A 13399-nucleotide genomic window follows, 5' to 3' on the forward strand; every position below is an offset into this window, starting at 1 on the left:
TTTTCATTATAACTTTTAATAATTAAAAAGTTAAAATAAGGATAAGTATAAGGTAAGCTTAATAATAAAAGTGTAAGGTAAGTTAATTAAAAGTCTTAACTTTTATTTAATTTAATAAATAACTTAAATTATTAAATTACAGCTATTTAACTTTAATTACTTTTTTAAACTTATAATAAGCTTTTACTAGTAATAGTTTTATTATTTTATTTATTATATTATTAGTTAAAGGTATATATAAAAGCTTAATATTTTAATTTTTAATTTTTTTTTAAATTTAATAATATTAAATATTAATATATTTAATATAATTATAATATTTAAAATTTTTAATTAAAAACTAAGCTTTTTAATTATTTATAAAAATAATTATTAATATAATTATAAGTTATAAAATAAGTATAAAAATTATAATAAGTTTTTATAATTAAATAACTTTTTTTTTTACTTAAATTTAAATTATATATTTAATTTTATAAGTTAATAAAATTATAATAGCTTATTTTTTTAAAAATTAATTAATAATTTTAAAACCCAGGTTAAAAATATAATTTTATATTAAATACTTGCTTATTTTATTACTAATATAATTAATATTTATATAATTTTATAAAAAAAAAATTAATTTTTAAAAATTAATTTATTATTTTTTATATTTTTAAAATAATAAAATACTTTTTTAATAATTTACTTATATAATAATTTTAAATTACTAATAAAATAATTATAAAAAAAAATTAAAAAAATAATATTAAATTTAATATTTAATATTACTTATATTAAAAAACTTAATTATTTTATATAAGTTAATTTTTTTTTTTATTATATTTAAATTATTATTTATTTTTAATTTATTTAATTATATTAAAGTTTTTAATAAGTTATAATTTATTATTTTATATTATTATAATATTTTTTAAATATAATTTCTTTATTAAAAATTAATTTATTTTCTAGGTTAATTTTTTTAAATAATAAAACCTAGGTAATATTTATAAGCTTTAAAATTAATTATATAAAACTTCTTATTAAATTTATCTTTAATTTTTTATATTTATATTTTATTTAACTTAAAAAGCAGTAAATTATTTATATAAATTATTATAATTACATTTAATTTTATAAAAATTTTTTTATTCGCAGAAATATATTCTAGACTTATTTTTTAAAAGAATATTATAAGTATTTAATATTAAATTTTTAATATTTATTTTAATTTATATAAAGTTTTATTTAAATAATAAAATTTCCTAGATTAATTATTAAATTCTTTTATTTATTTAATATATAATTTTTTATTTATTTTTTTATATAAAAAAGTAATTTTTATATTTATTTATTTAATTTTTAGATTTTTTAATATTATAAGTATAAAAAGTATTTTATAACTTATAAACTTTACTATTAAAATAAAAGTCTTATAGTAATTAATTCTTTTCTTCTAAGGAAATTTTTTTATTATATAACAGGTTTTATATTAAATTATTATATTTTTAGTGTTTTTTTTTATTTTATATATTTATTTACCCTGGAAAGTTATTTTCTTATATAATAATTTAGCTAGTTCTTATATTTTATTTTTAATAAGAGATTATATTTTATTTATTATAGCTTTAAACTAGTATTCCTATTTATTAAATATAATAGCACTGTAATATATCTTAGAATTCTTATTAATTAGTAATATAGCAAAAGTAAGTTTTTATATAACTCTAGTTATCCTTGTAAAAAGTTATAAAGCCTTAGCTAAGTTATTTAATTCCACTGTATTATAACTCTTCTCAGGATTATATAATAGTAAAGGTAATAAGTGTTTTCTAGTTATCTTTATTTTTATTATTTCTAAACCTTAAAAGTTTTTTTAAAATATAATATTTAATAAAACTTTAATAATATTATTTTATATTATTATATAATTTTAATTTTTTTAATAATTAATAAGTTAATATAATATAACCCAGGGTTATATTTTCTTATTTTTTATTATTATTTTTTTAATTTAAATATTTAAAAATATAAAAAATCTAGTTTTTTTTTATATTATATTTTATAAAATATAATAAATAAGTTTAAGTTTAATAAAATTATTTATAAATAATTTACTATTTTAAAAATATATAACTATTACTTTTAATTTATTCTTTTATTAATTATAATTAAAATTATTTTTTTTAAAAAAACTTTATAAAATACTTTTATTATTTTATTTTACTAGTATTAATTTATATTAATATAAATAATTTTTATTTTTTTATTAAAGTAATAAACTTGTAATACTTAACTTATATTCTTTTTATTTAAATTAAATTATAAAAACTAATAAAACCAGGTAAATATTTTTAAATTATTAAATAATTATTTAAAAATATAAAAAAAATATAATTTTTATTTAAATAAAAAAACCTAGCTTATTTAAATATAATTATTAAAAAAAATTATTTAATACTTACTTTTATTATATTTATAAATAAAAAAAAGTTTTATAATATTTATATATAAACTTTTTAATAATTTTATTTTTTTTTTAATTAAGCTTGTATATAATTATTTTTTTTATTTTTTATTAGTATATATTTTATAAGTTATATTAAAAGTAATAAATTTTATTTTAATAAATATTTTTATTAATTATTTTATTTTTTTTTTATTTAAATATTTAAAATTATTATATTAAATTTATAGTTTTAAATTTTTAATTTTAAAAATTATAAAATTAAGTTTTAATAAGTTTATAAAATATATTTTATATTAAAATATAATTATAAATAATAGTATTACTTTTTTTATAATAATAATCTTTTTATTTTAAATTATTATAATATATTTTATTTTATTTAAATAAAAAATTAATATAAAATAAATTTAATATTTAAAATATAAAATATTTTATTAAAATAAAAGTTTTAAATTTTTTTATTTATAACTGTTTTTAAAAAATAATTTTTAAAGCTTTTTAATATTAATCTTATTTTTTTAATTCCTATTATTAATATCTTATTTATTTTAAAATAAATTTAAAAATAAATTTTTAAGTAAATAATATAATTAAAAGTATTATTATTTAAAATAAAAGTTATAAATAAATTTATTTTTTAAATTATAACTTTTATTACTTATAAGTATTTAAATTAAACTTTAATTAAAAAAAACTTATTTATAAATATATAATTTATTAATTTTATATTTTATAAAAAAACTAATATAATATTTTTTTTTTATTATTTTTTATAAGTATTTTTTATATTATAACTTTAAGTTTTTTTTTTTTACTTTTTTTTATAATTTTAATTTAAAATTTTAAATATAAATAAAAATACTTATTTTTTATATATTTTATTTTATAATAGTATTAATAATAAAAATATTATTTTATACTTATAAATATAATATTAATATTTTATTATTTTTATAATAATTTTTTTTATTATACTAACTTAATTATTTTATTATAAGTAATTACTTTTTTTATTATTATAAAATTAAATTTTTCTAATAATAATTAATTAAACTAATAAAAAATAAAAAAAAACTTTAATAATTATTTTTAAATTTTATAAGAAATTTATTAATAAAATTTAAATTTTTTATTTAAATTATTTTATTTAATTAAAAAAGTTTTTTATATTAATATAATTTTTAAAAATTAAAATTATATATTTTTAATTTAAATTTTAAAAAATAATATTACTTACAAGTTTATAATTCTAATAAAATTTATTTATTATAATAAATAAAATAATATTATTTTTTATAATTTTATAAAATAAAAAAATAAATTAATTATATATAAAAATAATTATATATTTTTAATAATTTTCTTATAATTTTTTTTTTTTAAAATTATAAGTATTTTTTTTTTACTTTTATTATAAAACTAATTTTTTAAAAAAATTTTAAATTTATTAATTTTAATTATTTTTTTAATTTTTTTTTCTTAAGTAATTTAATTATTTAATAATTTAAAAAATTTAATTAAAACCCTAGTTTTTTTATATTTAAAAGTTTTAAATATTTTAAAAAACTTATAATTTAATTACTAGCCTATTTTTTAAAATTCAATTTTTAAAACCTAGTAAAAAATAAAAATTAAAACTAGGGTTTTTAATTTTTAAATTTTAAATATTTTAATTAAAATTAAACTTATAAAGTAATTTTTTAATAATTAATTATTTAAAAAATAATATTAAATTAAAAATTAAAAAAAAAAAATATAAGCTTTTTTTATAATTAAATTTAAAAAATATAACAAGGGCTTTATTAATATTTATAATTAATTTAAAAAAGTAATTTTCTTATATAAATTTTAATTTAATAATTAGCTATAAAAATTAAAGTTAAAAGTTATAATAGTTTTTTATTTTTTTTTAAATAAATATTTAAAATATATAATAAATAAAAATTTAATAAAAAAAAAATTATTTTATTTTTATTTTATTAAAATAAAAAATTATTATAAAAAATAAATTTTATATTTATTAATAATAATATTAATTATTATTATTTATAATTAATATAATAAAAAAGTCTGTTAATATTTAATATAATAAATTAGTAATTTTAATTAGCAGGTATTTAAGATTTTATAATTTCTTTTATTTTTAATTAATTTAAAGTTAAGGCGCTGTCTAGGCTTATAACCTGTTAATAAGAAAAATAAATAATAAGGTTAAATTAATTATATTAAAAGGTTTTGGTTATTTAAATAAGAAGTTAAAAAGCAGGACCTCTTATATATGTAAAATCTATAGATCCGCGTAGCCAGATCAGACTAGTGCTTCCTTGTTCAACACTTTCTACCTTTATGAAGTTGATATGAATCCCTTCGAGACGAAGTCTGATGGGAATATCGTGCGAGACGCAGCCATACGACAAGCATCGCACATAACAGAAGCCACGTTGCTCAACGGCGTGGCTTCTCTAAGGGATCCAGGCTGTCCTGCAAAGGACTATGCACTGGTTGCTGACATGGGCGCCAGTACCGTTTGGAGTATCAACGTTTGTACCGGCATGGTGAATCTTGCCGCTCAAGACGTGGAAATGCAAGCACCGGCCAACTCTACGCCCATCGGCATCAATGGCATCAAAGTCCGCGACAACTATCTCTACTGGACGAATAAAGCGAAATTTGCACTTTACCGTGTCCCCATTGATACAAATACCGGTATATCCCATGCTAATGCAACGGCCGAGCTGCTGGTGGAGAATCTCTGATGCGACGACTTTACATTCGACAGCAAGGGTCGTGTATACGTTGCTTACTCCAACAATTGTGTGGAATTTGCTGATCCACAGACTGGCCTTGTTTCTGTCGTTGTCGGAAATGCATCTTCAGTCGAGAGCGAAGTTATTGGGGTAAAAGCTGTAGCCTTTGGACAAGGAGCACGCGGGACTGGACAATTGTACATTGTAACTGATGGCGGTGCTATAAACCCTATTATAATTAACGAAGGCGTGTCAAGAATGTGTGTAGGTGATAAAGGACCAGCATGTATTTAAACATGGGGATTTAGAGTATATTGGTAGTTTATTGGCAAGTTGGGAATGTACTTGGGAGTTCCTTATATATACCCCCACATATAGTTAAATATATCCTAGTAAACTTACTTTATTGCATTATTATTAAGATTATAAAGCATAGGGTAGTTTTCAAGTAATAAACCTAAGTCAGGTTCATATTACCAAAGAGACAGGTTGAGTCTTAAGCGTATACTTAATTACATAATTAATGTTAATAATAACTACCATATATAAGCTATATTTAATAAGTGTAATAAATAATCTTATATATAATAAGCTATTCCATGGTTATTACCAGCGTAAGTTTTATAATACTTAATGAAATACTCCCTTAGAGTTACGGTCTCATCTTACTCTAGGTACATATACTACCAAAAGGATAGTTTTCCTTTGATTGGTTGCTGTTACCAATGTGTATCTGAATATACGTGTCAAAGGGATCTTATATAGTTGGTTCGTAACTAAAATAGTTACTAATTTACAAAGCTGGGAGTCCCGGATCGACTGAACACATATCTCTTAGTTAGAGACAATGGAAATAATGCAGGGAATAAAAACTCACCGATAGGGCCGTCGTCACCTTCACTGCCCCCGCCAGGACACTCGTTAAAAAACGTCTCGGCCTATCAATCGCTCGGTTAGATTCTCTCCACAGTGAGATGGAAATAGCAGAGCTCCCGGGTTTTGGTCGGCTTACATTATTCTTATCAGGCCAAACATGGTGAAGATCCGCGCGTCCAAGACCTCCGAAATTAACAAAGTGCTACGGAGCAAGTCATTAGTTCAGAGTGGCGTTGGTTATATGCACGTGTGTTATATGCACGTGGTTGGATTACATACCATATTCTCCCCCCTGTCTATTGGTGAGTATACGACGCCGCGGTTAGTCCAGTGGAACGAGCTTCCCCCGTTTGCGGCAACGTCATTGGGCCGGTACCCGTCATTCTTGAACAATGTTGCGGCGCCTGTGTATTTGTCAACGTGGATGAGGTCGGCCCGGCCCGAAGCCTCCACATCCGCGAAGCGGATGTTGGCCCGGTTCCAACCTTCACTGAACTTGACCTGGCTAACATTTTGTAGTCCGGTTGCTGTATTCAGCCAAGCCGTGATCCGTCCATCAGGCTCCAAGCAGAGGATATCTGTGCGAGCGTCGCCACTATAATGTTTATCAGCTATAGATCCAAGAGGGACAGTGGGTTGTTCGTACTCAATATCGGCAAGCCGCACGCCTCGGTCGAAGATGCCAACACCCCATCCCTAGGTACAGCTAGCACTCCCTGACTTCATGCCTTGGTTGCTAAATTTGAGCACCTTGGCGACTGCATCGTACTTTATTGTCATAAGTTAGTACTTACCCCTTTTCTCTATATTGCATTAAGACTTCGTCTCACGAGCCGGAAACGGCACTTGCTCAGAAGGCTGGAGACAGGCTGAAAAGGGGAAAATTAATATCCCCTCCGGATGGTACATACATCGTTATGCCACAAGGTCAGAGCTCCGGTGGCTTGGTTCTGCACAAGCACGTCGCAGAAGCCATCACCGTCCCAGTCTGCCAAATGGATGCCCACACGCGGACCTGGGACAGACAGCGTGATGGAGATACTATGGCCCCAGTCTGGCGCGGCGTGGATGTTCGCAAAAAAGTCAGTCGAGTCAGCGTGCCCATCCATGTAGATCCAGACATAATCATCGCTACCGCTTCCTGTCATGTCACAATAGAAAACCCCATCGCCTAGAAAAAAGAGCAAGGGTTATTACTTAACGTGCTCCATACAAAAAGGGGTAACACTCCAAACCTTTCAGTTTCGTCCCTCCGGCGCCTTGATTTTCCCACACTACCATGTCATAGTAAGTGTCCTCTTCCTTGAAGTATATGTAATCTCGTCGGCCTGAGCCGTAGATCCGGCCGAACTTGATCTGTTCACGTACGCCTGGTGTGTTCATGCCCAGATGCGTGATGCCAGACGCGGACCAGTTCGGCACCTATCCTCCTCATTAGTTCAGCTAGTTAAAGAATTTCAAGTCCAGGGGCAATGAGGGCCATGCGTACAATACCGGCACCCGATCCACGTTGGTTAATCCACGTATTGACGTCTCCTTGATCACCAACCCACATCCAGTCGTCTCGGAAACTAGTTTGCTCCAAGTCAGTAACACTATCCCGCAGGGAGGAGATGCTTCACGATATAAAACCTCAACCTACTCTCCGTTTAGATCGGCTACCAAAGAGTTGTTAGTCCTTGATCCGAGATAAAAGCAGGGGTATTAAAAGGGAATGGCGTCCCATACTGAGGCGAACGCCGCTCTTATCGCCCTTGTTCTTGCCAGTGAAGACAGTGTCTCGCAAGCCATTGTCGGTGGAGAAGCCTTGCCAATAGTAATTCCTTCCCTGGCCGCCGTTTCTGGAACAGCCAATGTCACCGTTATCTTGGATGAAACAAACATCGGCCCTCCCATCACCGTCTATATCAGAAATCCGGACGTCTGCTGTTGCAAAGTCTCCGCTCGCCGGGACAACCACGCCGATGTTCTTGAACTAATAGCCGATATGTCTCCTATCAGCAGCTGCTCGCATCTTCTCGAAGAAGCATTATTTAGTTTTGGATTAGTAAGTAGCTCACTCACTGTGGGAGGTCTTGTTCCCTTGTTGAGGGAGACTGTTATCTTCGTGTCTGATCCGATGCACCAGAAATCCGCTGGGGCAAACAGATCAATGGTTAGCACAGCCCTACTTCAGCAGATAGTCCAACAAAATAGAGGATCTCACCAAGTCCATCATTATCCTGGAACGCGAGACAAGAGTAGTTAGTAAGATTGTACAACAGGAAGCAGTCTCAAGGCGCAGTATTTGGGGAAAGATTCACGAACAAAATCGGCCCAGGCATAATCTAATCAGCAAGCAGACCATATTAGCAGAGTGCAAAAACCAGCCTACGAAGTCGATCTGGTAAACAACTTACTCGGTCCTCCATCACAATCCTGCTGAACATCCATCACCGATGCCGCAAAACTGCCGTTGCCGAGATTTTCGCGGAACCAGTACTCGTTCTTACCATCCGTGGCGGTCCTGTGGTAGATACGAATCTTTTGCAATTAGCAAGCATGATCAACACATGGCACAATGGGCCTGGGACTAGAAACGTAGAGGGTAGAGGCAGCTTACCCAGTCATCAAGGGCTGCGCTTCGGTCGACACCATTGATATTGGTCAGTTGGGCAAAGAAAATATGCGAAGGAATAGCATCAGACCCGTTCTTGGCTGTCGGCTTTTGGATCCTGCCGTCGACTAAGACGCCCTTACCAGTTGAATTGTGGACGTATATGCCGTCATCGTGGCCAGAACCATTCTGCGTGATGATAGGCCCGCGTGAAACACCTGCTTGTTTGGCACAAGTCGAAGTTGACTGAGAGTCATCTTGGCCGTTATCTAACGGCGCCTGTAGGGCAGAGGAAGTTCCATTGATGGCCTCCCACCAGACAGAGGCCATGAACTCATACCCAAAGTCGTTGGGGTGGATAGGGTCGTCCGAGAACATAGTCGCTGGATCCATAGCGGCCAAGCCTGCCATTCTGGATCTTGGTCACGAGCTGGCGGAACTGGTCGCTCAGGTTTTTAGCGCAGTCTGTAATACCAGGGCTCGGAATCAGGGTTGACATGATAACAACGACGCCAGGTACAGCGTCGAAGATGCTTTGAACTAGGGACTGCATTCGAGCCCCGGCACCGGGCAGGTCAATATTGAAACTGCAGTCGTTGGTACCAACGTTGAGCAGGACCAGGTTGGGCTTCATCCACTTTGCGGCGTCCCAGGCTTGCTGTACGCCATTATACCCTCCACCTTCAGTAATAACCCAGCCGGGATGTCCTTCGTGGTCCTATAGGCACAGTCAGCATGCTCGTGCCATAGTGAGCGGCAAGAGCAGCGGGGGAGGAGGATGAGTAGGGCCTCTTATCCTAGGTCAAGGCGCACCCTGTCTTTCATTGTCCCCGTCTGCCCTGATCCAACCACTGTAGCCAGCATAAATTAGTAATTTTATTCACGTCAGTTGGGACCATGGATTCCTCACTGTTTACTTGCCAACCCTGCCACCGCAGCTGCTCTCTTATCCACTTTCTATAGCCGTTGTCTTCCGATGAATGTACTCCCTGCGTGATAGAGGCACCCAGCGGCATAACTCTAAGCCAGAAGTCCTTGGCAGCTCTGCGGCTGAGGTCAATGCCTGTGTTTTTGCCACCGTCGCTGCCAGTATCACCGCTGTTGTTGGTTGCTGAAGACGCCATGCCTTCAGACAGCGGAAAGGAGGCATTCCAAGTCCTGGCGAGGCCGACATCTGGTCCGAAACCTGTCGCTGTATCCTTCCATGGCGATATGACGCCTTGTGCGCTGACCGGAGTGGGCAGAACAGAGATGAATTGGAGAACCAAGAGCACCGAGCAAACATGCAATCTGAGCGCCATGGATGGGGCCTGTTGCAAAAGATACAAGATTCGGCATTTATTATTGAAGATATTTTGTTACGCCATCACCCCGAGCCGTTGGTGCTTTATATTGTCTGCTCGACTGATCACGGTGTGTCTGATCGAGCTTTGTGGTACCCTGTAAACACTACTTAATTAAAAAGGGAAACTGATTACATCTTAGAATAGTAACGGCATGCAGGAATACGCTTGGATATGCATGGATACGCTTATAATAAAGTTAGCATTGGTGCGGATGCTAACAGCCCTTGTTAGTACTATTCCATCAATGTAACCCAAGCTTTTAGGCACCTACTTAAAAAGGGCAGGGGTACAGTAGTTGGATATAAACTAAGCCTACCTGGAAGTATAATAATGTAAATAAAAATAAATTTATTTTAAGTTATATTAGAGATAGAGATTTCCTTTGTAGGTGCAGTAATATTATTTTAAATAAGCTATAATAGCAGTGTAATAAAAAGCTGTGTTTAGCCCTACTGTATTGTTCTATAGGCAGTTATAGTAAAATAACTTGTTGAAGACAAGGCTTATAAATGGAGGTTATAGAAGGGGCAGATAGCGACAAAAGAGATTTTGGTGACGTCTAGGGATGATTCTATCTATCTTTATTAATGCTTGATTGTATATATAAAATAAAAAATAACTATTACAAAACCCCTGTAACTTTAACTTAAGTAGGCTTTGGTAAGTATTAATAGTTAAAAGAGCGGGCGACAGCCTTGAGGGCCCTAAGTAGCAGCTAGGATGCTCGGATTGTTTGCTGGAAATATTCTAAGCAACTCACAGTACTTACGTTCTGATAATCTGGCATGGATGATGGTATTGCGGTATCTGACTTTTGCTATTGAACAGTTCGAAGAACAGTCTGAAGACGATATTTAATTATAAATTATGAATAGGATTTGACATTGACATAAATACAAGTAGAAATGCAGTCGATTGCGGTTGTAAATGGCGGGTGATATGTTAAGGTGACAAAGCTCCACAGGCTCTTTGACCTTGGTGAAATCACCCGATTGCTACCTCTACAGCTGTATTCCGCGACCAGTACTGTCGAGAACAAAAGCATCCTGTAAAAGTAGATACATTGCATGTAACCAGTTAAATACACTTCACGATAAGTTTCTCAATGCAAACAATATTCATCACAAGAGTGATATTAATATTCCATTAACTTAAGAATCGAGTATTAGGATCGTTCCATCACTGGATTACGTCATTAAGTGTTTAATTTAACCAATGTCAAGGTATAACTGTTAGAATAGTGTCTATATTAACTGTCATATTTCACTTTGACTTTCAATTTTAATTGAACATAGTACTCATCCATTACTACGTAAGAAAATACATCTTACAATCTACATGATTCTAACCGCCTCTCTCATAATACTCTGTGAATAACAACCCATTCGAACACGATTAAGCAAATGGAGCATCAACCAATGAATACCGCACAGACTTGATCTGGGTGTAATTCTCAATGGCGTAGGAACCGAGCTCACGGCCAATACCTGACTCCTTGTAACCACCAAATGGAGTCTGGTAGGACAGCATATTGTACTGGTTGATCCAGACGGTACTATGAACAGCGTTAGCTAGGTTCAATACAATAAAGAATGTTATAAAACATACCCTGCCTGTAGAGCGTTTGAGACGCGGATAGCAGTATTGACATTGCTAGTATGGATAGCAGCTGCAAGACCTGTGTTTTTAGGTTAGTTTACAGTGCTCCGAATAAGTGGTTAGCTTTATTTACCATAGTTGCTGTTGTTTCCAATCCTAATAGCCTCTTCCTCATCCTTGAACTTCTGGATTGCTGCAACAGGACCGAAAATCTCCTCCTGAGCGATCTTCATTTCCGGTGTCACGTCGGTGAAGACAGTGGGTTCAATGAAGAAGCCTTTGTCACCATATCGTCCACCACCCAAAGCGAGAGTCGCACCACCTTGCTTACCGGCCTCAATATATCCCATAATCCGGTCAAATTGTAGCTGTGAGACCTGGGGACCTTGGAAAGTCTGCTCGTCAAAAGGGTTACCAAGCTTGTTCTTTAGCGCACGCTCCTTGAATCGCTTAACAAATTCGTCATAGATGCCTTCCTGCACGAGGATACGAGACCCTGCACAGCAGATCTGTCCGCTGGTGTAGTAGATACCGAAGTTGGCCCATTTAATGGCATTGTCTAAATCGGCATCGCTAAAGATAATGTTTGGCGATTTTCCACCGAGTTCCAAAGTCACCTTCTTGAGGTTGCTTTTTGCAGCAGCTTGGAGGATAGTTCGTCCGACAGGGGTAGAGCCAGTGAAGGTGACTTTGTCAATGTCCATGTGGCTGGAGATCGCGGATCCGGCAACACGACCGTAGCCGGAAATGGTGTTAATTACACCAGCAGGGAAACCGGCCTCCTTTGCCAATGCGGAGGCGTAGAGACCAGAAAGAGGAGTCTGTTCAGCAGTCTTGAGAACGACAGTGTTACCAGCCGCAACGGCAGGGCCGATCTTCCAAGCCCACATAAGAAGAGGGAAGTTCCATGGGATGATTTGACCACAGACACCGATGGGCTCATGGCGAGTGTAGTTGAGGGAATTGGGATCCGTTTCGATTGTTTGACCGTGAATCTTGTCTGCCCAGCCACCGTAGTATCGCAAGCAACCAGCTGCGCCGGCAACATCTATCCTTGCCAAGCTCAATGCCTTGCCGTTGTCAAGAGACTCGATGGCTGCAAGAGTTTCGAAATCACGCTCGAAAAGATCCGCCAACTTCATGAGCAGATGTCCGCGCTCGGATGGGATGATTTGATGCCATGTGGTTTGGAGAGCCTTGCGTGCTGCAGCAACAGCAACATCAACATCCACTTCGGTGGCTTCGTGGACGGAGGTGATAAGTTTCTCATCCGCAGGGTTATAAGTTTCAATTAATTTGCCTTCGGTCCCCTTCACGAATTCATTGTTGATGAAGCTGGCGACAGAAATTAGAGGAAAAGATCGAAGTGAGTGTAATTGGAGAATCTGGATACTCACAGTCCAAGGGGCTGCTCATATGTTACAGTGGGAGTCTTGATGGTTGTGAAGAGTGCCATTGCGAGTAATATTACAAGTGAGGAAAGTCTTTTATTATTATTGTTGATTTGAAATACTTGTTGATTGAAGATGATGCTGAAGAAAGTGAAGTAGAATAGACTTGAAGAACAAGACGACTAGTATATATATATGGCAAGTTTGCTCTCTACAGCCTCCCCTAGAAATTTTTCCTTTGAGTATAGAAGACGCCATTACATGCCGTCATCGTTTTCTGGTTTGTAATATCCCATTGCCTGCATCTTTTGGAAATAGCTGATTCCCCAGATTACAACGGGAGCAGCGGGAGCGGGGACAAGGGCAGTAGGATAAGTGGTCGGATGAAA

At 32.5% G+C, this 13399-nt stretch overlaps 3 protein-coding genes across 3 annotated transcripts; 1 reads left to right on the plus strand and 2 right to left on the minus strand.

Moving 5' to 3' along the window:
• Positions 1 to 4812: 4812 nt before the first annotated feature.
• On the plus strand, positions 4813 to 5211 carry GGI43DRAFT_388840 (uncharacterized protein; the record flags this gene model as incomplete). The annotated part of the gene is made up of 1 exon (XM_083204117.1): positions 4813 to 5211. One exon carries the CDS (start codon positions 4813 to 4815, stop codon positions 5209 to 5211), a length of 399 nt encoding a protein of 132 aa, XP_083055245.1.
• A 784-nt stretch (positions 5212 to 5995) lies between these two features.
• On the minus strand, positions 5996 to 9975 carry GGI43DRAFT_388841 (carbohydrate esterase family 3 protein; the record flags this gene model as incomplete). The annotated part of the gene is made up of 19 exons (XM_083204118.1): positions 5996 to 6021; positions 6080 to 6140; positions 6215 to 6280; positions 6358 to 6673; positions 6725 to 6774; positions 6829 to 6846; positions 6990 to 7249; positions 7314 to 7500; positions 7568 to 7649; positions 7721 to 7736; positions 7807 to 8053; positions 8143 to 8213; positions 8285 to 8300; positions 8386 to 8405; positions 8478 to 8601; positions 8681 to 8953; positions 9015 to 9392; positions 9488 to 9525; positions 9585 to 9975. 19 exons carry the CDS (start codon positions 9973 to 9975, stop codon positions 5996 to 5998), a joined length of 2640 nt encoding a protein of 879 aa, XP_083055246.1.
• A 1361-nt stretch (positions 9976 to 11336) lies between these two features.
• Positions 11337 to 13313, minus strand: GGI43DRAFT_432323 (aldehyde dehydrogenase family protein). Its single transcript, XM_083209549.1, has 4 exons — positions 13017 to 13313; positions 11753 to 12954; positions 11629 to 11698; positions 11337 to 11575 (listed from the first exon to the last, which is right to left on the minus strand). Exons 1-4 carry the CDS (start codon positions 13073 to 13075, stop codon positions 11416 to 11418), a joined length of 1491 nt encoding a protein of 496 aa, XP_083055247.1. The 5' UTR covers positions 13076 to 13313; the 3' UTR covers positions 11337 to 11415.
• Positions 13314 to 13399: the final 86 nt, after the last annotated feature.

The sequence above is a fragment of the Trichoderma evansii genome (genome assembly GCF_050947405.1).
Source record: "Trichoderma evansii strain SZMC 28006 chromosome Unknown GGI43scaffold_40, whole genome shotgun sequence".
In the NCBI taxonomy this organism is placed as follows: domain Eukaryota; kingdom Fungi; phylum Ascomycota; class Sordariomycetes; order Hypocreales; family Hypocreaceae; genus Trichoderma; species Trichoderma evansii.